Source organism: Triplophysa rosa, linkage group LG13 (genome assembly GCF_024868665.1).
Source record: "Triplophysa rosa linkage group LG13, Trosa_1v2, whole genome shotgun sequence".
In the NCBI taxonomy this organism is placed as follows: Eukaryota; Metazoa; Chordata; class Actinopteri; order Cypriniformes; family Nemacheilidae; genus Triplophysa; species Triplophysa rosa.
Genome location: NC_079902.1, coordinates 21355325 through 21382304, shown reverse-complemented (window position 1 = coordinate 21382304; position 26980 = coordinate 21355325). Strand labels below are relative to the sequence as shown.

Here is a 26980-nt window from a genome sequence, read left to right as displayed (position 1 = left end):
CTTTATTGTCATTGGTTCATTCAGCTCTTATGGAGATGTTTCATTGGGTGTTAAACAGGATATCCCAGCTTTAGTCTTTCTGGTCATGTGAGTCTGACCTGTAAATAGTCATATCTCATCACATCTCACAATGTCTCAGTCACAGCTTCTAGAAGCAACTACGTACAGTACATTGTTCTGTTCTCTTTATAATGTCAGAAAAACAGATGTCACTTTGTAGGCTATAAAATATAAACACCTGATGATTTTTATATTTATTCATCTGTATTAGCAGGTTTTTTAGAGCATGTTTAATTATTCTCGGACAATAAACGTTTATATCCATTTTATGTTAAACAAAAAACAAAAGTTAAACAAAAGACTTTATAACCTCATATAACCTAGGCTATAGGCCTACCTCAACGGAAGAGACAAATGTATTTATTTGTCACGTAACAGAACAACTTTAAAAACTTAAAAAAGTAAAAATTATTATAGATTATATTACATTATATCAGAAAAATGCAGTCAACGCAATACTTAAATAGGTTGCACGACTCGGATCGAACCAGTCTGATCTAACCTCTGAAGGGTTTGCGTAATACGCCCGTGCCCGAGAGCCCCGCCCACAAACCTCAGCTGATGCAACCCAGACATATAAATACAGACCGCAATGACAGACGACACACTTCATTCTCTCGCATTCATGGAAGGATCAACGAAACTCTTTGTGGAAGAGGTGGGCGGGCTCGCGGAGGAAACGGTGAAATGGTCTATACACAAGCTCTGGTGTTTGGCAACGGGATGGCCGGCAGGTCCGAGCAGGAAAACTTAGTGGACAGTTTGAGATTTCTTCAGGACTTCGAGTCAGACAAAGAGAAATTAAGCCCCTGCGGCAGACTCATGAAAGCACAAAGCTCATCAAGTAAGTATATTTTGGAATGATCTATTTATACTGTAGAACCACCGGGGCAAGTTGTCACTCAGGAAAGTGCTGTAAATGCAGATTTTACCATTAAGAGTTTTACTTTCGGGTTAATCTTTTAAATGTTGTAATTTTATAGTGTTTGTCTTTTCACCTTAAACTTAAAAGATAACTCAAATAGGCGTTCCTCTCAAATTAGTCAATAAACGGCAGGTTCCCACTGTGACAACTTACCCCGTCTTATGTTACTCCAAACGTGACAACAAAATGTAGGCTTCCGCTACATATATCAGCTTTTAACCATTAAAACCATTACAAAAAATATTTATTCCAGTGGGATTTAACGATGTCTTATTGGTTCCATCCACCAGATAACATCCCACCCACAGAGACCCATATTGGGAGTTTCTATACCAATACAATTCCCGTTATAACCATTAGATTACTATTCCTATGACAGTTTCTATTTTTAGCAGGGCATGTCATTTCAGATCAGGTGATGACACGTGACTGTAGGCCTATATATATATCGCACATAACAATCTAATATGCCTAGTCACTACAAACTGCTGATGCTCATAATTCCGCCTCTGATCAGCTGACCGTGACACATTCTTCGCTTTTACTTACTCAGGTCTTGGGTCCCAGTGCAGTTTGGAAGAGGAAGAAGGCGAGGACGGGTTTCTTCTTCAGCTCGAACTCTCCAAACGCATTGAAAAGTGCCTTTTTGATGCCAAAAAGGCGAGTTTGCGCTGTCAGGAACTGCGTTTGCCCAGGCGCATGACCGAGCGCGTGGCTGGAGACATCCTGCGCGCGTCGGTGGATGATCCATGCGGGATCCGCGGCGCTTTAATACACCTGTTTATCGAAAACAAGGGCACACTATAGAAGCTGGGCACCGTGACGCCCGATGAGAGTCTGACGCCCACATTCGAGCTGTCAATCATCTTACGGCCTGATGTGGATGGATGGCCGCCCCTCAAGGTCCTGTTCGGTGGTGGGAAAGTTCTCAGCCTGAGACGGGAATACCGGCTGATTAAACGGAAGCTTTACTCATCCGCCACTCCTGTTGTACTTGAATTTTATTAAGGCTGAACAAGATTTGTGCAAAATAGGGAAAGGGGGTAAGTTTGGATAATGTTCAAACTTCAAGTCATAGGACATTGTTTCTTATCAACTCAAGTCTCAGCCCAAATTCAATGATTTGGCACATTTAAAAACAACCGAGTGGACTGAAGTGCTTAACAGTAGAAATGATAAAAAAGACAACTACATGAAAGACAACATACACAGACACTATAGTTACAAACTGCACACAAAATGGTTACATTAGTTTAATTCAGAATGCACTAAATGTCTTTAAAAGTTGTCTTGTGTATCTTATAACTTTCACGAAACCTTATTGCATTATGCACAATTAACATATCATTGGTTGAATTTACACAATTCACTGATCTGTTAACTCTGTTAACTTATGTGAAATGTTAATGACCTTAAAAAATTCTTATAAAACGTCAAACACTTCAATCTGTGAAAGACACTATAGTCACCCGCTGAAACTGATGCTCCCCAACTTAAAAGGGTGTTACTTTTATAAAGTATTGTTTGCACAGATGCTCAGGGACACAGGGCGGTTCATGTACGAATCACTCTGATGCTGTATATTGATGTCATTGGGAATTGTTACGAGTGTGTTTTCCTGAAAATGAAAGGGACAAGCTGGTATTGTCTTCCAAAAACACTACTGAATCGTTTGTAACTACGTTTTGAAAGTACCACACAAGTTTAATAAAGAATACCTAAAGAACTCATACAATGTTTATTTGCATACTTATGTTTTATTAAATCAATTCACAACACAATATACAAAAGCACTGTACACAGACCCTGTACAAAACTATATGTTCTTTCTAAACGCACAGGTGTCTTAATTTTCACTTTAAGCTTTGCAGACCAAAAAAAAACGTTTAATTTGAAAGTATCAATATTCGTTTTTTTCCAGACAGAAAACAAAAGAAAGAGTCCAGTTTAAAATAACAGCTTTCATTTCTATTGCTCGTTTCTGTTATTCAGTGTTTATTTGCTACCAACACAGCACAAAGTGTTTCAATAAGGCGACGGAAATCTTTGTCTTAAAATGGCTTGTAAAGGAGTGACATTGTAACCATCAACTGGTCATGATGCTAATACATTCCACATAGACATTAAGAGGCCAGTAAGCTAACAACAGTTAAACTAATGAACTCCTCCAAGCTTCAATGAAAGTGCCGGAGAAGTCAGTCTGACCCGTCCTGTGGGTCTTCTATCAGACCTGTATTTCAGATCTACGTGTGGGCTACAAATTCTGTGACCGTTGAGGTTTGACAGGTGTCAAGCCCTTAAAGTCTCTCATCATGGAGGTAAAATGTCCCTTGTGTCCAGTGTCTGTTTATCTGGATCTTTAAAGACAGCTGATTCGCTAAATCAAACCTCAAGCAACTACACTTAGCCAGAAAATCTTGAAGAAACGAGTAATTAAAGCCCATTTCAATTTTTCTCATAGCTGCAGTGAAATTCTTTGTTCACTTTTTCATCTTCATATCGGCCTCTATGGCACTGCGGCGCCCTCTGGTGCCTCCGTCCTGAAAGAGCAGAACACAAAGAGGCACAACACATGAGCCAATCAAAACACAGCATGTCATCTACTGTCCTAACACACCAGACAATCAGTTCTGAAACTATTACCTGATGTGTGTGTATGTGTTTGCTATTAAGAAATAAGCACTTCATTTAGCAGGAGCAGGAGGTAACACAGGTGATCACAATATCTGATTTGCATTACATGATTATCATGACATAGCCAATCACTTTCCCGCGTGAACGTGTCGGGACACGCCCTGGGACAAGCTACCCTGGGTGGCTACTTGGGGTCTACTACTTCCGCCGAGATTCGTGAGTGTGGATCGGATGGACACTTCTCTATCCCATGATGCCATGGGAGATGAGCAACGGTCAAATTTCAAAAGTAAATCAAATAAATATAGTGGAAAACTTTAAAGGAGTCATATGACCATGCATGTTTGTATCTCCTCTTTGCCCCGCCTCTCTGAAGCGCGCAGAAAAGCGAGGTGTGCTACGATTGGCCAGTTAACCAGTGCGTAGTGAAATGTATTCATACTACTCCCACTCACACTATATAGAGCGTACTGTTTTAACGGCCGATAGGTAGGTACTTTTTCAAATTCAGTAAGTACTGTCACAGTATGCGATTTCGGACGCAGCACGTGTTCCTGGACACTGAAATGTTTCCTGATATTGTAAGCAGTCATTTTGCGGGGTGTTTTGTCACCCAGTGGGGTGCACTCATGTGGTAAAGTGACCACGTCCATACCCTCTATAACATTAATAGCGTGAAATCTAATGAAAGTTTCTACAGATGAACTTGACTGATCATTTATTTATTTAGGATTTTGTCTTTTTTTTGGCCATGAAGTATGGGCATATCGTGTGTCTTAAGGCAAAATGTTAAATGGGTGTTATACCACCAACAACTATGTTGAAGCGTCAACCAGATACTGGGTCTAGATGATATACAATGTCATAATTGTAGAAGTAAAACAGTATCAATAATCACAGTTATTAATATCACTTATCAATTGTTGTTAAAGGAATAGTTCAGCCAAAAATGAAAAGTTTGGAACCAAGCCGTTTTGGGTCACCATTGACTCCCATAGTGGGACAAAAGACTACTATGGGAGTCAATGGTGACCCAAAACGGCTAAGTTACAAACTTTCATTAAAATATCTTAATTTGTGTTCAGCACAACAAAGAAATATACCGGTAGTATACAGGTTTGTAACAAATGGAGGGCGAGCAAATAATGACAAAACTTTAATTTTGGGGTGAACTATTCCTTCAATACCGGTATATTCTGCCACCCTTACTTGACAAGCGCAGCAATAAGAAGTTATCAAAAGCGCTCAAAAAGAGTTTGAGCTAGAAAAGAACAGGTAAAGCCTAACAACAGTGAAAGAGCACAAGATTTTGTTATTGTTAATAAGATCAAGTGTGTTAATAGTAAACTGAAGTCAACAAAACTGGCATTATTTAGCATATCTGATTATCTTGGAGATCATTAAAAATATTTACAACAGTAATGCAAAACATTCAATAGTACGATCAGGTAATAAACAGCCAAACAACTTACGGTAACCGTTGTAAATTCATAATGGAGTTTAACCTTTTGCTGGAGTCATGAAGCTCTAGCCAATCAGTGTTTGTGTATCGTTTTGTGTGTGTTTGTGTTTGGCAAGAGGGGACAGGAAACATCTTCAGCCTGGATACTTACAAAAAGAGAGAGAAGAAAAGCAGGAGATGCCATGGAGAGGCTGTCCTGTAGGACAAACAGCAAAGTGAGAAAAAGAGAAACCTAAACATACGTTTAGCATTTAACAGCTAACCTATGAAAACCCACAGGCAGAGAGAAAGACATGTAACGCTGAGCACTCTAAAGAGATGTTTTCAGCAGAGCAAGAAAGCAAAGCAGACAGCAACAGTAAACTAACCAAAAGATCTCTGATCATGAGATGAAACACGCCGGGGTTGGGCGGTGTGATTCTTACATCCCAGTAAGTTCATGTGAATATAAGTTATTTATATAAAATATTATATATAATTCATATATAGTATAATTATAATAATATAATATATACATATATATATATATGTAATATATTATATTTTAAATACCAACCCTACATCAGAGACATCGCATCATACTACAAAAACAGATAGACACAGATGAGGAAGAGGGGTTTAAACAGAGAAGCAAGAAAGACAGTGAAGGAATGAAAGAGAGGATTGTGGGATGGACTGAGTTGTGTGTGTTAACCGGATGAAGGAATGATGTGTTTCAACCGTTTCCATGACGACTGCAGTACTCCAGCATAAACTCAAAGTATGGTGATGACAAAATGACTGTCCATAATGTGAATGATCTGAGACACGTTTCATTCGGCTCGGTGTGAAAAAATCACCTCTAAACAAAACCATGCAAACAAAAAACATAAGACTATGACTTAACTTTGGTCTGGTGTGCGTTTTACAATCACAAAGATTCAGAAACAGGCTGTTTATCCCAACACGTACACACATCACACTGCCAGCAGGTTCGCATGCACACAATATTGATGTTTATGACCTGTTTCCCAATAAGATTTATAGTGAGAATGCCACATGAAATCCCGTAGCAGTGCATGTTAATATCATTGTGATTGTTCGTCTCACATATAACACCCTTGATTCTCACCTCTGTGTGTGTGTGTGTGTGTGTGTGTGTGTGTGTGTACATCACTGACCTTCTCATTTGTGTCTTGTTTGGAGTTGTTCCTTTTGCTTCTCGCTGGTGGTTCTGGCTCTAAATGAGGGTCTTTGTGTGCAGGACTCAGGGTCTATATACGAGACTGTGTGTTAGTGCACGTTACGCTAACCCTACGATCAGGGACTTCAGCAGAATACGTGAGTGTGTGTAGAGGACAAAAATCTGTTTTGGAGTTAGGTTATGTACACAAGCTGTGTATTCATCTGACGAAACCTGTCAAGAATTCTGTCATCATTTATTCACCCTCAGGATGTTTCAAACCTGTATAAATGACTTTGTTCTGATGAAGAGAAAGATATTTGGAAGAATGTTAATCATTTTCAGTTCTGGGACATTATTTACTACCATAGTAGAAAAAAATATTGTATATTTTTTGTTCTGTTGAACACAAAGTGAGATTTAGGAATTTAGGAACAGTTCTGGGGCACCTTTAACTACCATTTTATTTTTTCCTACTATGGTGGTCAGCGATGTTCCAGAACTGAAAATTACTAACATTCTTCAAAATATCTTTCTCGGTGTTCATCAGAACAAAGTAATTTATACGTGTTTGAAACAACCTGAGGGTGGTGACAGAATGGTTTATTTTGGGGTTAACTGTCCCTTAAACATTATCATAAGTTCACCGTTGTACTTTTTATGTGCTTGTTCAATAACTGATTTATTTGTTCATAACCAAACAAAGCATTTAACTAAAACCAAAAATTAATAATTAAAATAACAATATTTGTAAATATAATAATTAAATAAATCTTATTAAATTATTGTGTTAAAACAGGATTATATTTCTTATTGTATTCCAGTAATGTGAATGAGATTATTGTCCCATTACAGTAATGAACATTTGGGAAAAAATCTCTTGATTTTTTTATATCAGGGTGAAATACAAACCCAGACTTTTCTCAGTATGAGTCACCCGACAGAAGCAGACAGTGAATCAGTTCTGAATGAGCATTTCTGACTTCCTGACCGCCACAGGATTTGGACGTTGAAACTTTTTCCTGCACTGCTGCAGTTTTGGATTTTAAATAAAACTTCGCCCAAGGGCTCTTGTGCTGAACCGACAACTACAGCCCTGTCCTCCCATTACGATGCAGGAAAATCAATTTGTGATGATTACCTTTGTGTATCACAACAATGACATACGCGGCTCTTGGTGCAAAATCCACTTTGCGTGTATTGACTGCCATTAGGTCTAAAGCCAAAAGACATTATAAGATTTTCGCTGATGCCCATCCAGGCCATTTCAGCTTGTGACTGCTTATATTCTAGTCGTCTCTTTGATCTCATTTGGACTTCAAGTTGTAGATGCTGGCTGGGCGGTTTGCAGATTCATCAAAAGAGCTGTTCTTACTATCCAAATCTGACTTTGGGCTCTCTTGTCTTGAGATGTTTCGCTGTCCACTACACTTCACTTCAGATGTCCACAGACTCTCATGTATTTTGTATGTATGTTCTGTTCTTGACAGCTCTTGAAGCTTGTAGCCTGATCTCTGAAAGGGATCTCAGCCCAAATCCTAAGAGGTTTATCTCTGTTCTAGATGTTATATTTCTCTTCATGTCTACATATGCTCTTCACTTAACCTAGAAAACTTTCTGCTTCTTTGATGTTTCTAAACTTTCCTTCCACATATTTGGAGACATTTTAACGCCGTGTGGGATATTGTGTTGTACCTCCAACCTTCGTACCAGGGTTTTAGGTCCACTCGATAGCGCTGGGTTTGCGTTTGTGTGATTGTACATGTGCATCTCTAACCTTCTCGTTCGGGTCTTGCTTGCGGTTTGCCTCCCTCCCGCGCAGACTCTTGGTGCCGATGCCCGATTCAGACGTCTGCATGATCAGCTGCGTGGCCAAGAACTGCTGGATCTGCTCGAGAACGTCTCTCTGCATTTCCAGGGCCATGTGGTACACGTCGTGATCCGAGCTGTTGTACATCACAGCGTTCTGGAACATCAGCATGATGTCACGCTGGAACTCCGCCGTCGTACGAATCTGGCCCGACTCTATGTTTTTCTTGATAGCGGACAGATCCATGGGTCTGAGGGAGAAGTAAGAACAGATATATCACGAGCCAAATCCACAAACACAGAATTATATGCATCATATCTGTGACAGTCTCAGTTGGGTACCTATGTACGATGCTGTGATAACCGGGGGCGATGTCATCGGAGACCGGCTGCAGAAATACACTCGCATACCTGGTTACAACAATGCAAAGATTACATTACACACACAAACACTTTCTGGAGGACCATGGTTATCGTATAACATCAACTGAGGAATATAAATAACAATATAGAGTAATACGGTTACCTGTGATTGGCTGCTGCCCGCCACACCAGCATGATGGCCTTCTTCCAGATCTTCTGAGCTTGCAGTGCTTCTTGATCTTCACTGCACATGGAACTGAGAGAGAATTCAAGACCCCTTTAACTGGCTTGAAAAGACTTAAAGTGATAGTTCACCCAGAAATGAAAATTCTTTCATCGTTTATTGACCCTCATATGTCAAACCTGTACGACTTTCTTTAGCAAATCACAAAAGAATATATTTTGAAGAACGTTGGTAACCAAACAGCATTGACTTCCAGTGTTTGGACACAAAACCACTGAGACATTTCTCAAAATATCTTCTTTTGGGTTCCACAGAAAAGAGAGTCATATACAGGTTCAATAAATGATGACAGAATTTTAACACAGACTCACAATTGCGATGATGCAGGACTGCTGGCTGTGGAGTCCGCTGTAGTGTAGCGCTGAGAGTGACTGCCGTATCCATCTTCACTCTCACTGGCAGGAGGATCTACCTCTGAGAGATACGGCCCCTCTCCATCTCCGTCTGCACATTCCTTCATCTCCATCCCTTCATCCACATCTACTTCACTGCCTCCATCCTCTTCCTTCACCTCCTACGGCACGACAGCACGAAAACAAGACATCAATCACAAAGAAACTTAAACAGATGATGATTTGCGTACACAATGTGTTTCACAGTGCCAAGAGTATGCAATATTATCGGCTAATGAGTTTAAGGCGAGATGACGCAGCAGTACTAGGTGCAGATGTGTGATACAGAAGACTTTTGAACTATTTAAGCTGGGTGATGGATTGCTGCTGTGTTAATACTGATACCTTTGAATCTTTTGCTGATGCCGAGCTGTCCTCGGAATCCAAACAGGGTGTGGCGGTCTCTGGCTGAACCCAATCCTCCCCCTCGCACTTCACAGCTGGACTTGGGGTTCTGTTCTCCTCCGGTGCCTCCTCTATCCCATCTTCCCCTTCTGCTTCCCTCTCCGCCTCCATCTTAACCTCAGGATCCTGGCTCTGCTCTGCATCAGGGGCGGCGGTCACCACGGAGTCCTCGGTCACCCCATTGGCCACCTCTGTTTTTTCTGTTTCCTCAACCAGAACCTCCATTTCTCCTTGTACACCCACAGGGTCTGGAACAGTCTCCAGGACCACAGGGGCGGCGCTCTCCTGGACGTTTGGCTCTGGTTCAGCAGCCTTAAAAGTCTGGGACTCCCAGGGGCTGGTAAGCGGGTGGCCTCCGACCGCGGGGTCTTCACAGAGAGAGAGAGCAGCTTCTACTGCAGCAGCATCCAGAGCTTCTACAGGGTCATCCACCTGAGACATATACATTTACATTGTTTTTATTTTTAATATTATTATTATTCAAGAATTGCCAACAGAAAGGAGGAGGTTTTAAATTATAAAAAGGTGATGCGTCACATACAGCCCTGAAAAAATTTAAGAGACCAAGTCCAAGTTTTCATTTAATCATCATTTCTAGATGTATTGTGGCTGTTCCAGATCAGTGTTTGTTGTATTTCAATAAAATTAAACCTCAGGAATGACACGAAGTCATCCAACAGCAATGTGAAAGACATCCAAAAGCATGTCAAGACACATGAAAACTGTGATAAAAATCCAGGTTATCACATCATTTTTTTTTTTCTTTACCTAAATACAAAAACACAAATATTACTGTTGTATTGCTTAAAAGCCAATATTTTAGGTCTGAAAAAATACAGAGCATCTTTTCTGTTGTTTTCTGCAAATAAATGCAAATAGAAACAATATTTGTATTAATAAGTAATTTTTTAAACCAGAAAAACTGATTTAGTAACGGTCTCTTAATTTTCTCAGTGGCTGTATACTTAAATACAAAGTACATATTTAATGAATCGTCTATTATTAGATATTTTATGTTTCTTTATTAAGTTGTGTTTTAAAAGCTTTTTAAACATATTATCTTGATATATAAATGCATTTATGATCTTTCTGAAAAAAAGTTGATTGATCATTAATGTCTATGCTGTTACCAACTGTCTTGAATAATTTCTGTATACCTTCTCTTCTATGATAGCGATGATGTCTCCCACCGTCTCCAGGTCGAGTTCATGAGCCATGTATGACACAGACACCACTGTGTCCTCCTCTACCAGCTCGGCCTCTTTCTCCTCAACCTCCGCCGGCGTGGACGAGCTTGCCATCACGGCCTCCGCTCCAGAACCTTCAGCCACGGCTGCTGTCCCTACACACACATATCCATGCTCTTATTAAAACTCATTTCTTTCTTTAAAGTCCTCTAAAGATGAAGTGCTGAATTCTTTTAAAAAGAGAAAAACTAAGGTCGGCTTTAACTGGAGAAAAGAACCAAACCATTTTCCAGATGTAGCACATCCCGTGACACAAACATGAAACATATAAGACTCAACCGCCCTACAGAAAGAATTCTGAGGAGACGAAATCATAGATAGAGACCTGCGTTGGGCACAGAGAGGTGATCTGGAGCTGGGGGGACAACCGTAGGGGGCTTAGGGGGGTCAGCGCTGACAGGCTGCTGCGCTGGGGTGGAGCTCTCCAACAGACGAGATAACGTAGGAACATCTGACACAAAGACACACACACACATATATAGCGATACAAACTCACACACACTGAAGCACAGAGCTACGTAAACGTCGCTGAAACCACACTGTCATAACTACATACAATACAGCATGCATGTCTAATAATCACAAACAGGATGCTTGGCAAAACAAAAGAGAGCTTAAGACAATCAAAACTTAAAATGTTTCAAGTTAAACAGATGTTTAAAAAGCACTAAAACTAACACAAATATGTGTGTTTACCGGCTGCGATGTCCTGATTGGTCGGCACCGTAGCAGCTGCAGTCGCAGCCGTGTGAAGCTCAACTCCATGAGATCCATTACTCAAACCCGTGGCGACCTCTCCTTCAACAGCCTGACCAAAAGATCAACATACACACCTTCTTCAGTTGAAAGTTGCTTTGGATAAAAGCATCCGCTAAATGAATAAATGTGTACAAATATGTATAACATAAACATCTTTGGCATACCAGTCTAGAGTTGGCTGGTATGAGACTGCCCTTTTTCAGCAGTTCAGACAGCAGCGGGGAAGGAGGCGGTGTAGCTTTTGGGGTCAGGTGCTTCTTCTGTGGGGAGTCATCGACCAGAGCACCCAGAGTTGATTCTTTCGGTCCCGGGGCTGTGGCCTCTGGCACGGGCATGAAGGCGGGCACCACCTGAGTCTGGACCTAACACAGCAAACAATTAAGACAAAGTCAGGGGTATGTTTAAAGATTCATGAAGAGTAGGTGGTGCACTGACCATGGGACTGACACAAGGCTTGTCTGTCATTGGCTGCGGTGTGTCCGCCTGTGGGATGTCCATGCTTGGGGAACAGGCCCCGAGAGGAGAGCGTACCGTTACGCTGGGAAGTCTCTTTGGTGCGTTTTTAGCTGCCTGGCGAACTGAAAAAGGAGAAATAAAATATTACATACTGATCAGAGCATTTAAACCAGAGATAAGCCCGTAATAATAAAATACATTATTTTTATTACATTATTGTGTTTATAAAATAATAGCTGTAATATAGCAATAATAAAATAATTTGGATATTTGTATACCATATAAATAACATGTTACATAGAGAATATTCATTTGAAATAACTATTTGTTTTGTTGAGCTATTGACTTTTTGTTCTGATGGGAAAGTAAATCCTCACCCTGATAGGCTGCTTCAGTCGCCCGCTTCTTTTGCTCCGCCTCCTCCTCTTCCTGCTTCCTCTTTCTGACAAGCCAGAAAACACACACAATCACATGCTGACAAACACACTGCGAGATTTACAACCCAGAGCCCAATAGCTCTCTGTCAGCTGTTTGAATCTGTTTTTAATAACTAGCTAGAATCATAATAAATATTAACCAGTTCTCAAATTTGATTGGCTGAAAAGAGTGGTGGTATACAGTCTAACAACACTGCAACTAGAGACAAATGTGGAAAGAAATATCTCACAGCTCTATTTCTGCCCAATGCTCCTCCAGTTTAGAGTCCATGTGACCTGTCTGTATCAAATCCACCTCTTTCTTCAGTTTTCTGCAGAGACCAAAGACATTTAACACAAAATGTATCACATTTTTAATAGGGCTGTCAAACGATTAATCGCATCCAGAATAAAAGTTTGTGTTTACATAATATATGTCTGTGTAGTGTTCATATTAATTTTCAATTAATAAACACATATACATACATGCATACTGTATATTTAAGAGAAATATACAGTATTTTTTTTATAAACGTTTATTTATCATTTCAATTATTGGTAAATATAAATAAATACATGTAAATATTTCCTAAATATAGGAATAATAAATAAAGTTTTTGTGTTAATAAATACAAAATTAATATGCACAGTACACAGACATATATTATGTAAACAAAATCTTTTATTCTGGATGCGATTAATCGCGATTAATCGTTTGACAGCCCTAATTTTTTATTTAACTATTACATGGAAATAACAGAAAATGTATGTACATATAATTATTAACTGGTCACCACTTTCTAAACTCAACTTGAAATTTATTGTTTTTAAAGCTGCAATCCTTAACGTTTATTGGTTAAAAATGAGCAGAAATCAATTATTTAGTCAATTCATAGACAGATCAGTGTTCAAAACGATTATCTTATCTTACCTCAATTCACAACGGTAAGCTTATAATAATTATTTGTAATTTCCTCGTTGCTTCATTTCATCACGTCCGTAAACATAAAGGAGAGGAATCAGCTAGTTTTTTATATTTGTTGGTGATATCAATATTTTTAAAGACAAATGCAGTAATAGATATATTAGAAAAGTCTTAAAGCAAAATGTTATTCCATATTCAACAGTATATTGGTCTTCCAAATTTGAAGATATCAATCGGAAAAAAACATAGGTAATAACAAATACATTTTTTATAAATAATAAAGTGAGAGAGGCATCATTTGAAATATTACACAGAATTTATCATATTAAGGTATTGTTTGAACGTTTCAAATTAGATCTGGAGTATTCTTGCGACTTTTGTGGTTTAACAAATTTGATTGTATATATTCAAAAATGTTTTGGTTTGACGTCTCTAATTTTTGTTCAAGATTATTTACAACTTTAGTTCAAATTGAACTTTTTGATGTCATCTTTATTTTTGAACAAGATACCATTGGTTCTAAAAGTACAATATCTTTTCTGGTACAACTTTTTATTTTACTTGGTAAATATCACATTCATGTGAAAAAATGGGCTAAAGCTAAGCCAAATTTTGAACATTTTTTAAGAGAAATGAAACAATATGGACAAACTTTAAGCAATATAAAAAAACAAAAACAAAAAAGACTTACAAAGCACTATGTAATTTTTATTTATGTACTTAAAATTTTTTTTACCCCTGACATAAATTGTAATTTCTTTTTTCAAATTATATTATAAAATTTATAATTTTATTATATGTTATATTTATGTAATTGTTATTTTATTTTTGTTGTTTTGAGTTGTGTATGTTTGTAGTATAATAAAAAAAAGTTTATCACTTGTGTGGAGTGCAGCAGCGCTGATGTGGGTTAGTGATGGGAATTATGATTCATTTGAGTGATTCGTTCTTTTTCAGTTCGTTCACCAAAATGATTCGTTCAGATTCGTTCACTGATTCGTTCACCATTTCAATAATACGCCAGCAGGTGGCGAAAAGGAGTTGTGTTATGTCAACGTACGTATTAATGGACGTATAAACTGATTACAGGCTTTATTAAAATGTGTGTCTCTGATCTACTCATTAAATAAATAAAATAAGTGGTTCAGATGACCAACGCACAAGGTTTTTCTGCATAATTAAAAAGTTAATTGTTTGGCCATTTACACATTCATAAATCTGGGATTATGTTAAACGTAAAGTTTATGTATTTTAAATAAACAAGCGTGTAAAGTAGCCTACTTGTAACTGCGCTTTGCATCCGCTTTCTGCTGATTGCTGAACGAGACTCACGTGCTAAATGACCGACCTACCGTGTACTGTACACTCTCGTTCAATTCGTTCATGAACGACATGTACCAGTTCGTTCAATTCGTTCACGAAGAGATCTCTCTCTCTAGTGATGGGTCGTTCTTGAACTATTCGTTCTTTTTGAACGAATCTTTAATGTGACTCGGGAAGAACGAGTCGTCTAAAGCCTGGCTCAGACTACAGGAGTTTTAAAATCCTGACAGATTTCAAATTCTGGTTGCAGCACACACATAAGGAGAATCTTAACAGATTCTCTTATTTAAAATCTTAAACCTGGCTCAGACTACAGGAGTTTTAAAATCTGGAAAGATTAAAAATTCTGGTTGCAGCACACACATAAGGAGAATCTTGACAGATTCTCTTATTTAAAATCTTAAACAAGCTCACACTCATCAGTGTACAACTAAATTACACATATTTTACATATCCATAGGATATGCAGTTTTGTAAAAGGAGCTAATAGTAACCGTTTTAATGGGTTTACTATTTTTAGATGTTGACATCACATCTACATTTGAATCTCTTTTTCAAGCACTACAAAAATAGGTTTGCCCTTTGTAAACTTGCATTTATGAATGTGAAATGTCCAGATAAGAAAACGTTGGGGCGTAAAGTTGTGTTTATAAATAAGCCAAAGGTAGCAAGTGCAAAAATAAAAATTTAGAAAGTTTGATTGGAAGTTTTTTTATTTCATAATTGCACATCAAAAGACATCCTAAACACCCAAACTACAGGATAATATTAAGATTATCATACCAGAGGACGCCTCTACGTCATCTCACGGGAAACAGAAGTAAACAAAGGGACATCGCAAAGTTAATTTCACGTGATCTCACCTGGCAACGGTTGTGTAACGTCTTTGTCGCTCTCTGAATGATTCTCTGTCTGTCTGTCCAAAGCCGCGGGAACGTATTTTGAGCAGGGGGTGCTATAATGCTTTTTGCTAGGGCTGAAGTTATGACTGTGCTTTGGGCGAGCCGCTTAAGTTTAATGTTAATAAATAACGGAAGAAAAAAAATAGTTGCTGCCGAGAATAAAGATGAATGCCAATGTGATTATAAGATACAGCATAAAAACAAACACATAAACGCATGTTATCTGTATGCCTATAGCCAAATAACAATCTGTTGAACGAAACTACAAGCTGCGCGTTAGCAGTTAACTTACCCGGTACATTTAAAACCGAGCGACTTCTCCCCAGCTCTTTTCCTTATCTGTGCGGTTGTGGTATGTTTTGGAGGATACATTATATAGACAATCATGCTGTTGCCACAAGTTGTTCTCCATCTCCGCTGTCCAACGTACCCTTGCAGGAGCTTTCGCGGTCGACATTTTTAAAGGTCTGTCAGTCACCTCCGTCACCTTGCAGATGTGCCTCTCATTGGCTGTTGCGAAAGTACCAACGTCATCACCCCGATTTAAAATCCTAAATATCAAACATGTTTGATATGATCGGGGCGGCCCCGATTTCTCTCGGAGCAGATCGGGAGGTGTAAGATTCGATCTGTGAACGCCTCACATTACGTGATAATCTGGGCCGAACTCGGACCCGATCGAGGTTCTGGACCCGATTTTTTCAAAGATTCTCGGGAGGGGAAATCGGGGTAAATTCTGGCCGAGAATCCTGTAATCTGAGCCAGGCTTTAGGGAGTGATTCGTTCAGTCGCGCATGCGCATTGCGCAACATTCTATGGGTCCTGTACTGGAATTCAAGAAGAACGAACGATTCAAACCCGAAGACTCGAGAGGTGAACTAATCAATTCTCTTTCCGGCTCTGACTGCATTGGTTTAGCTTACGACGCTGTCACGTGATGAACAAAGGAGTCAAACCCAAGGACTTGTCAGATAAGAGGTGTGGTGAGCTAATCATAGACTAAAGACCCAGGTAAACAATGAATTAATCTTTTCTGTTTCTTATAGCATTATAGTTTTGTATTGTTTGTAATGTGATCAACGTTTGCATAAGTAGTAGATGTGTTAGGAAAGTAACATGTAACATTTTAATTATATTTTGCTAAAATGAACGAAATGAACGATATGACTCGAAAAAAGATTCGTTCATTTTGCTGAACGAGACTCAAAGATCCCAGTCAGTAAAATGATCCGAACTTCCCATCACTATCTCTCTCTCGTTCAGACTCAACAGTGACTTGGTCAGTGTGGGCGTATTCGTTTAGTGGACGATCTAACCAATTACACGTCCCTTCACAGCCGGAACCTGAATGTTATTTGCTGACGTGACGTGAATGAGAGCTAACCAATACTTTTCTGTTTTACAGTTTTTAGAGAAGTGCATGACATGAATTAAACGTAATGAAGTCGTTTTTATTTGAAAGAACAATAAATGATACAAAATGCACCCAAAACACCTGTGCTTGCAGTACAATAACTGAGTAAACAGGGCTTGACATTTTCCATGCAATAAAAATGACAATGTTAATTTGTCTTTGTTACATTTAACCATCAGCTTGCATTATTGAATTATTTTCGTAAGGATCTTTACATTGTGTCCGTTTCTGTACTTGCTGAACAAGAGACCTCATCTTTCATTTTGTTTACGAGGCAGAAGTAACAGCTCGTTCATGAACGAGAATCAGCGGGTCTCGTTCAGACTCAAACACAGGCTCGTTCAGTGAAGGGCGTATTCGTTCAGTACATTCAACCAATCGTATGCTTTGTCAAAGCTCACTCTCGAACGCCATTGGCTCGTGCTTTAGACACTCTTAAGCCAAGACGCTCTGTGCTCGAGGGAGAGATTTCAGTGAACGAGAAATATGAGTCATTGCATTTCGTGAACGAGAACGATTCGTTCACTTAAAAGATTCGTTCACGAACGAAACATCACTAATGTGGGTGAGTGTTGTTCGTTTTTATAACAGTCGTTTAGAATTTAAATCATCATCAATATCATGTAAACATCACAATTTATTAAATTCTAACGCTGACTACATCTGGGGAATCACCTGTTGTTAAAAACAAAGTAACCTCGAGCTCCAGAGAGCTAAAGTGACAGCTCCGCGCTAAAGCAAAAGCTAATCGCCATGGCTCCGACATCTGAGAGGAGTGCAGCCAAACAGGTGTGACGTCACTGGCGTGATTTAAGTTTTTGTTTCATTCAGTTAGAACAAAAGCGGCAGATATGGTATGTGTTCAGGTGGCACTTTTCTGATACATTACTTGCAGGATGTAGGGTAGGTGGTATTTTCCATGTTATTTGGAGTTTTTGTCTGCATCAGGCGTGACGCGATAATAAACGCTGCCTACAATTGATTCTATATTAGTAGTGGTGATACGGATCGCGCTCTACGGTTCGGAATGCATGCGACGGATTAACTGCAAATCATCATATATTAAAAAACAGATGTGCGTGCGACGCTCGCGCGCTCTCTCTCGGCAGTATCTCGAGTACGTTACAATGACATGACGACAATATGAAAGGGCATCCTCGCGTATATCTCAATTTAAACCTCTGCGTAAAGGCTAACGTTAGCTGTAAAGTCAAAGTAATGTTGTGTTGAGTCAAAGCGCAAATGACGCAATATGCGATCCACAAAAAACGCGCCACTTCGGCAATGTTGACGTGCCGCTCGCTCACTTTTAATTAATTAACGCATTTGAGATTAGATAAAGTCAGTCGAAATACTTACTCCATGATTGCCATCATAACACTTGTCACATTTATAAACTGATCTCTAGAGATCCATTTGTCAGCTGTTTACTCTGATTGCACGTTTATATCATATTTATTTGTTATACATAGCCTATTGTCATTTTTTTAAATAGGCCTAATGCATGCATACTGTATGACATAGCCTAGAATATAAAAAAATAACTGTTTATTAATCTGTTAAATAATCTGTTGATATCTTCAGGGTATTTTGGGTAACTTCAGGTAACTTCTTTATAAAATTCTCTAAACTGTTCATATTATAATAATAAAACTATGATGAGCATTTACATTAGCTGATCCAAAAATGAAAAATCCGTTCTATGATCCGGAGTTTTTTGATCTGTTGCACCACTACATATTAGTGATGTTTTTCAACGATTCGCGATGTATCTGGTATAGACACGTGTTACAGATGCTGTGAGGTGTTTGGCAGCAGTGCCAAAACAACCCAAGTAAAGAAAATAACTCCGCATATAACTGACATTTTATGTTTTTTCAAACTGAGATGGCGACAAAGAGGCCAAACTTCCGGACTGCCACTTTAAAGAAAATAAAGTACAACTATTATATGCATTAATTGCAATGAATATGATGTCATGGAAATTGCATGCACAATAATACAATTTAAGAATGCAATTTAAAGTGGTTTTAGATGGATTATAGCATGTGAGCGTTTAAACTAAATAAGCATTTCACACCTGTAAGCGTACAATTACAGATGTAGCACAGAAATACAGGTGTAGTTGTACCTGTATTTCTCCTGTGTGTCTTTGATCAGTCTCTTGAGTTCTTCGATTCTCTCGGCTGTCAGCCGACGGACGATCACGTCCTCAATGGTCTCGACCACCTCACCTTTCTCGCCACGTTTACGTCTACAGGTAACATCAATGTCAAAAAAACGTTCACAAATATGCTTTGAATCATAGACTGAAATTTCACGTAGTCATTAAACTGCTTTTCCTCATTTTACTGCCTTGCACACACACACACAAACATACTACTGTATGTTAAACATTACTGATGGTGATTTGAGAAAGCGAGAGGTGGAAAGACTTACTTTGGGGCTTCAGTGGTTTCCAGCAGCTCAGAATACTGCGAGGCACAATGCTGTAGAGGTCACAGAGAGGTCAGAATGACATCACTTGGCAAATCACTGACACTAATATGAATTACCTTCTCAGAAGAGCACTGACACTTACATGAATCACCTCTATAACACATCACTCAGACTAATGGCTACTGATGGTAATTATGGATTACCTTCTGGGAGAACCAGTCTGGGGGTCGTCTGGGCTCTGAGAAGGGTTTGATGGCTCGGCTTACAGAAACCCTGATAAACAGACAAAACATACTGTATTCAATAGGGCTGGGGAAAAAATATAGATTCTTCGATATTAATCGATCTTCAATTTTAAGAAACAATAGCGATTCGGGAAATTCCTGATTCTTAATGCAAGTGCCTCAGAGAATATTATCTGTTTTTCGCCTCTCGTCCAGAAGATGGCGCCATTATTCAAGTTGAATTTTGAAATCTGCTTTATTTCTTGAAATTCATGAATAACTTGAAAAAGGTTTAAGTTCTTCATGATTTCACTGTTGCACATTTACAATGTTTTAATTTTTACAGTAATGTTTGGTTTCTCAAAGTAAAAGTAAAAAGTAATTCAAAACAATTGCAGGGTTTTTCCTGGCTCCAAATGAGGCGGAGGTGGTGCCATCCTGATCTTTTGCACACACGGGCGTGTAGGTACTACTGTACCTTTACCGCACCTTAAGTAACTTTTGCATGAATACAAAATAAACAATATTCACCTGAACAGCCACGAAATACAGCTAATAGAGCTCCTAATATAGCTGAGGAAAATAAACAGCAACTCTCCAGCTCCTCACTACGCTAATAACTAAACCATACTACATTATACTACAATATTAATTGAAATGTATTATTAGACAAAAAATACCAGAAAAAATATAAATTATATATTTAACAATATAATAATATAATTAAACATTAAAATAAGATGGTTGTTTAAAATATTAAATTGTTCTTGTAACATTAAAGATTTAAATTATACAATTAATTATAAATATACTATATACTACAATATGATTATTTTTCAACAATATGACATATATTAAACTAATTATATACATTAAACAATTGTTTTAAACATTTAACAAGTGAAATGGACCGTTTAGGGCACTGCCTCTGTAGGGAGCACGCCCAGACTGCCCACATAGGGGGATTAGCTCAGATGGTAGAGCGCTCGCTTAGCATGCGAGAGGTAGCGGGATCGATGCCCGCATCCTCCAATTATTGCTCCAAATACATTTTTACAAAATCTTTGACACGCCACAGTTCACCATTCAACGAAATATAGCTCAACCTCATACAAGTAAGACAGCTAAACGTTTATAAATGTATCTGTGGTGTTAAATAATTCCCTATAGCCTATTCAGAATATTACTCAACAGAGAAACAGGCTATTATTAATTTTTCACACATGAATTATGTAAAATGTTATAAGACAACTGTTCTAGGATTATTAACGTTATATTTTATTATATATTGTACCAGTTTTGATCTCCACTTCTCATCACAGAAGAGGCTAGACAGAGTTTCTCCCGAATCGACCAGGGTTCCGTCGGGCCCAAAGAAAGCATCTTGTGTTCTGCAGGGACAGTTAAATATTGTTATAATACACCTTATCTGTCCACCACTGCTGTTTTTGTAAACATGTTTAACGTTTTCGTTGGAAATGCTGTTAACAGAAATCACTCATTGTGCGTCTCTCTGGGGACGTAACGTTATTTAAAACAAAATTAACAATTTATTAAACAAAGTCTTTATATTTTATCTACAGCCCTTAAAAAGTACATTTTGTACAACACTAGAGGAATATGTGTCTTAACAAAGTAAACACAGACCGTCTTTGTTATCATGTTAGCGGACTAACGTTAGCATAAAGCAAACCACTCACCCCTGCATTATCAAAACCGACAGCTTCTCAATTCGCGTTCGGAAAAATGCTTCAGAGTTAAATATAATAAGTGTTTTTATTCTGGACTGTGTGGTTAATCTGATAAAGAAATAAAATAATACTTACTTCCCACTCCGGTCGACATTTTCGCCGCTTTTGAAACAGGCCGCGAGACTTGTTCTCTTCACTTCCATTACACACTTCCGGTACCATTATGATGAAACACCTCCGTGAGGGTGCCACACAAATAATATTTCGACGCTCAGATGACACATCGGGGGATTAGCTCAGATGGTAGAGCGCTCGCTTAGCATGCGAGAGGTAGCGGGATCGATGCCCGCATCCTCCAAATATTATTATTATTATTATTATTACAGCTCTTGAAGTGTCAATAATACGGAGCAATTGATAAGACATTGTATCATGCAAGCCATTTTCTCAAAATTGCAAAATCACGGGTGTCATATATTTCTAAAACAGCTCATTTTCTATTATTCGAAATAAAACGTTTCCCATTGTTTTTTCCGAAATTTTAATATGTTATAGATTGGTTCTAATTGGTTGCTTACAATACCTAAAACAATGCTTTAGTTCGTAAGAGAACAGAAGAAAACATTTCAAGTGAGTGAAATATTAAAAATACCCATTGGTTCTAATTCTCAGAACATTACAAACTATTACAGTAAGAATTGCATTTACATTGTGTTATGAACAGTGTAAGCAGTCAATTTAACAGTGTAGTTCACGTTTAGACCAGTAGGGAGCGACAACACACCGCAAAATGCTAAACTCACTCACTCAAACGCAGCCTCACTGGAACATTTTGGCCCGGTTTCACAGACACGGTTTAGCTTAAACCATGCCTTATTTGAATTAAGTTATTTATGTCGCTTTTATGTCGCCAAAATGCCTTAGAAGAATACATTACTGGTCTGCATCTTGAGACAAAACAATGGCACTGATATATTTTAAGATATTTCTGGGCAAGTTATATTCAGTTAAGACAGGTCACACATTCCTTTTAGTCTGAGACTAGCCTTAAGCCTTGTCTGTGAAACCGGGCCTTTATTGTGGCTATGCTTTACTGAAATAACATCTTTATATAATACTTTGGTTTCGTTCACCATTGTTTGGTTGCCAAACATCACACAGTAGAACTTTATGGGACCAAATTTATTCCAGATCACAACTTAGTAGAGATCATCATTTCTACAACGTTAACAAATAAAGTATAATAGCCATCACGCGTATTAAGCAATACCTGGCAGCAAGTTTTGCTTTTTAATCTGCATAATGAATAAAAATCGTTGTGTTTTAAAATGTGACCCCAGGATACCAGTGAGCAGCCATGCTGGGGATTTTTGTCGATTTTTTGGTCAGGATACGCTACCTTTTAATATTACAACACGAGCAACGTAGTCGGCAGAAATGCTCAGAATGCGTTAACTTTAAAATGTGTTTAAAAACTCAACAAGTCAGGTAGAAAAAAGAATATGGATAAACTCCAGACTCAGAATGGCAAATACTGCAAAAATTTAACCCTTATAATTATATTTTCATAATCATATAGTGAAATGAGAGCTTTCTTTTTCTATCTCTAGTCATATTTTATTACATATTTTAATACAACTGCCTATTGAAAAAGTGTAGGCAGCTGAAGGTTACGGATGTGATTTTATAAAAGACATTGTCTTCATTCTTTTACGCACGCTTCATGCCTGTTGTCATGATGTAGATAGCTCGAGGTTATGAGTTTGACGTTTTTTTCCAAGCACATGGCGCACGTGGCGTGGGCAGCACGTCATGGAATATGAATGCACCCGACAAAGATTGCAATGGTAATTAACGCCAGTAATTGCACAAAACAATTCTCAATATAAGATCTCGCCAAATGATGTCTAATAAATATGATCCCCGAACACATTTGAGCTGTGTGATGTCATTCGTCAGCAGTATCGGACCGTACTGCATTTCTAAGCACTCCACCGACGAACCCGCACCACCCGTGTTCTACAGCAAATATTAATGAACGCATCGGCATAATACGGTGTCCTCGGGCGTCTCCACGGTTATAATACCATTCACTTGAATCAATATCTCTATTGCATTTAATTTATGGGCTCATCTTATTCAGCGAATGGCTGACAAACGCCCGAGGCGCAGGGGATGTGAGGTGAATATGAGAGGGTAATAAGTGCTTGATTTTGTTGGGGGATACCTCACTGACGTATGCTGTAATCCCAGTGATGTCGGCCAGACGGGGATGCACACCGGACCGGGCCGCTCAGCCTTGTAGTGTGGGTTGAGCTCGTGATCACATCTCCTGCCTGTGGGGGGTTTGGGAAAGAGCTACACAACAGCAGCTGTTGCTGAGAGAGGTCAAAGCGAGACGAGTGACAGATAAAGAAATGGGATGTTGGAGACCAACAGCTCTGAGGCATATAAACTGAAGACCTGTTTTCAAGCTAATAAAACTACGGTTGAATATTGACCCGTTTTCCCCTTTCCGCGGAGTAAGAACAATGAATTCTACTTTCAAGCTGTCTCTCTCATAGCTGCACCTACTGCTAAGATAAAGTGACCTGTTTATAAAATGAAAACATTTATAGTTGACCGTTCTAGTTCAACAGTCAATATTGAAATGTCTAAAGTTATTATCTATTTAATAAAAATGGGGATAGGAAGGAAAAAACGCGGATAATTACCTAACCAGCCACACACGAACGTCGAACTTCCACGGTCAAAGATCCAGAAGAAAACCGCGTTCTGATTGGCCGCCAGGATTGAAAACTCACATCTGATTGGATGAAGGGAAGATCCTTTAATAACGCGAAATTTGCCAATTCAGATTCAACGATTTTTTTCGTCATTTTTATTACGTAAATGTTTATTTAGTTATGCATTTGTAAAAACGTATTTTGTAAATATGCATTTTTGGTTACAACCGTGTGAATAGCCATTATAGACTGTTTCATCGGTCACACGTGCCTGGCCGGGAGTTAACTTTCGGGTCTAGTTTTGGTTATAATATATAACCATTATTTCATATTTAATAAATATTAATATTGAATTGTATGTTAAATGAAATTAAAACTATCAAGAGGTCTACCGGAAGTTAGGTTTGGGCCACATATCGTTTGTTTATGTGTTTTTGTGTCACGTTCCTTTGTTGATGTTCAAATAATACAATTACATTTAATCAATGTAGGACTACTAAAATGCTAGGAAATGCAACTAAATTAAATATGACATAATAATGTCCTCATAAATAATTATTGCATGGATCTAATGCAATAAACCAAAGAGAAAATCATAACTGGAGCCCCTTTAGACTATATAAATACGGTCTGTAATTGTCTTCTGTTCAACGAGTTCCTCTCTTGTAAGATAAAGAAAAAATTGAAATTATACACCGAGAGTAATGATAAAATGTTTAAACGGGCATATGAAATATTTAACACGTTGAAGTCGCACAGTTAAAACAGTGAGATTTCTGAGGATGGACTGAAAGCGAGTGGTCAGCTAAGAGAGTGGTTAGTTAGAGAGGAGACGTGGTGATTTTGTTTAATCCTGCTGTGTTATTAATACGAGCATCAGGCCATTAATGCGTTATGCTTTATAACTCTCTCTCTCCCTCTCTCGCTCTGATCATCTAGGCCGTCTTTCTTACTCAGCGAGTCCATTAAGCACAGAAAGCTGAAACGCTGTATGGGTTGATGATAGCTCTCTCTCAGCCTCTGGCCCTCTTCACTCCATCAACTTCCTTTTCTTTCCCTCTCTCTCTTTCTCTCTTTCATGTTTCTACATTTTCTGTCTTTGCTGTCATAAACCCGACCCCTTTTTGTGAAGAGAGAGAGTGTGTGTGTTCTTCGTGTGTCCTCTGGGCCAACTTCTGTTGGTATTTTTGGCTGAAATCAGGGCATGCATTATGACGGCCTCGATTGGCTCATTAGGGCAGAATCCACCTGAGCCCCAGAATTACTCCCTCCCACACAAACAGTGTTAAAGTCGGATTGGTCTTCATTAGTAGTAATTGGTAAAGCAGGCATCACTATTAGTATTGTTTGTATTAGAGTTCGAGATAAGGATTAAAACTTTAATGTGTATATCATCAATTGTGCTGCCATTCACACACTTTTAATCAATTTTGAAAATGTTGTCGGATGCTTTGTGGTGGTGACGTTGATATTGAGCGGTCGTAGTGTAGTTTGGTCATAGCCTATGTTAACTTTAAACTTCTGGCGATTGTATTTAGGCTTCAAAAGTAACAAATGTTGTCTATCTTGATAGACAAAACGTGTTAACATCATAAACCTTTGTTAATCACAGTTTATCTTCCAGAAGTCTATGGGAAAAATGCAAAGGCCTAACTTTGGGGTTGGCCTACAAAACTACGTCATCTCTGAGGTTCTCTATACTCCTATGGTAACCAAAGTTTTTATTGTACATACACTGGTATTAGATAAGTCAGAGATAGATAGTATATTTGGAATGACATATGTCCCAGTATGTATACTGTGTACTTTTTATATGTAGGCTATTGAATACACAGAAGATGATCTACTATTGACGATTTACACAACATACAATAGTACACCTTTTATAACGTCTCCCACAATGCAAAATAATGTGACCACAATGTAAGAAATCATTGACGTATGTAGCACAAACAACGAGGAACGATTTACGCACCAAAATATGACGCTTAGGATTTAAAACATAAATAGTCATAGCAATGCTTGCCTAAAAAAAGAAGCCAGTATATAGTGCTGTATATACGCTTACAGCCACAGAGACATTCTTTCCAGCCAGGTGGCGAATCTCTGTCCTCACCTTCCCCTCCTGCCTCCTCTCGGGGGGATTCTATGATGTCATGTCTGTGTGTCACCCCCCTGCCCTGCCCCCTCCCTAGGGACATTAGCCAATTTGCCAAAGTGCCTGAATGCCCCCCCGACACCCTCTCCCTCACACTCGACCTCTGACCTTGCCATTATCTGTGCAGTGTCACAGCACAGCGTGACACCCCACTGAGGCAATGGGCCCACACGTGCTTGTAACAGCTACAAATCACCATCGCACCCTTTCAATGTGTGTGAGGTGTGTAAAAAAGAGGGGGAGTTATGTAGTTTTGTGTGTGTGTATGCGTTCATTTCTGAGATATGGAACACGGGTGCTCAGGCATTGTGTGTGAGCGTCTGACTAATGTTGTGCACATATGTGTGTGGGGTGTAAAAGAGATTTAACCTCAGTCAGCAGGGAGTTCGCCATCTGAGAATTGTTCTCCGCGATGATAAGCCGTTTTGCGCACACATACATACACCCCAATAAACACACACAAACTGCCCATTGTAACTCACTGTACAGATGGACGTAACGGAGTTTAAGAGTGACACACACACACATTTAGAGTGACGCCATCCAGAGCCTTCAGCTGGTGATAAATCATGCTACTGTTCCACACTCCATCACACGAGAGATAGAGAGCGAGAGACAAGCTGGAGCTAGAAAAAAGGGGAGATGTCATTGTGTAGTCCATCACCTTTTTGCGAAAGGGACCAAAAGATAGAAAAATTGTGTGAAACATTCAGGAAGGGAGACAGACCGAAAGAAAGAGAGACACCTTCCATCGGTTCTTGCCAAAGACAGGTGTGCAATCTTGTGAATGTCATAATTGAAAGCTGTTTTAAAAAAACGGAGCCAGATCGAAATTCTCGTTCTT

At 38.8% G+C, this 26980-nt stretch overlaps 2 protein-coding genes and 2 non-coding genes across 7 annotated transcripts; 3 read left to right on the top strand and 1 right to left on the bottom strand.

Moving 5' to 3' along the window:
• The first annotated feature begins 660 nt into the window (after positions 1 to 660).
• si:ch211-39i2.2 (DNA damage-inducible transcript 4-like protein-like) lies at positions 661 to 3525 on the top strand. The gene is given in 2 exon segments (XM_057349368.1): positions 661 to 904; positions 1539 to 3525. Coding segments are annotated over 2 exon segments (612 nt in total). The 5' UTR covers positions 661 to 747; the 3' UTR covers positions 1994 to 3525.
• On the bottom strand, positions 2723 to 21473 carry brd8b (bromodomain containing 8b). 4 transcript variants are annotated; one of them, XM_057349364.1, is made up of 20 exons: positions 21388 to 21473; positions 20856 to 20952; positions 19541 to 19610; positions 19338 to 19387; positions 19030 to 19152; positions 12586 to 12666; positions 12296 to 12360; positions 11898 to 12040; positions 11627 to 11824; positions 11400 to 11511; positions 11029 to 11154; positions 10614 to 10798; positions 9397 to 9888; positions 8971 to 9173; positions 8579 to 8671; positions 8395 to 8463; positions 8021 to 8303; positions 6242 to 6334; positions 5233 to 5277; positions 2723 to 3525 (listed from the first exon to the last, which is right to left on the bottom strand). In XM_057349364.1, the coding sequence occupies exons 1-20, from the start codon at positions 21404 to 21406 to the stop codon at positions 3466 to 3468; spliced, it is 2607 nt and encodes an 868-aa protein (XP_057205347.1). In that variant the 5' UTR covers positions 21407 to 21473; the 3' UTR covers positions 2723 to 3465. The 4 variants fall into 4 exon arrangements, with proteins under 4 accessions (XP_057205347.1, XP_057205348.1, XP_057205349.1 ...); XM_057349365.1 differs by lacking the exon at positions 5233 to 5277; XM_057349366.1 differs by lacking the exon at positions 6242 to 6334.
• On the top strand, positions 20521 to 20593 carry trnaa-agc (transfer RNA alanine (anticodon AGC)). Its single transcript has one exon. It is a non-coding gene; the product is annotated as a tRNA-Ala (tRNA).
• A 64-nt stretch (positions 21474 to 21537) lies between the features above and the next one.
• Positions 21538 to 21610, top strand: trnaa-agc (transfer RNA alanine (anticodon AGC)). The gene has a single exon. It is a non-coding gene; the product is annotated as a tRNA-Ala (tRNA).
• The last annotated feature ends 5370 nt before the right edge of the window (positions 21611 to 26980 follow it).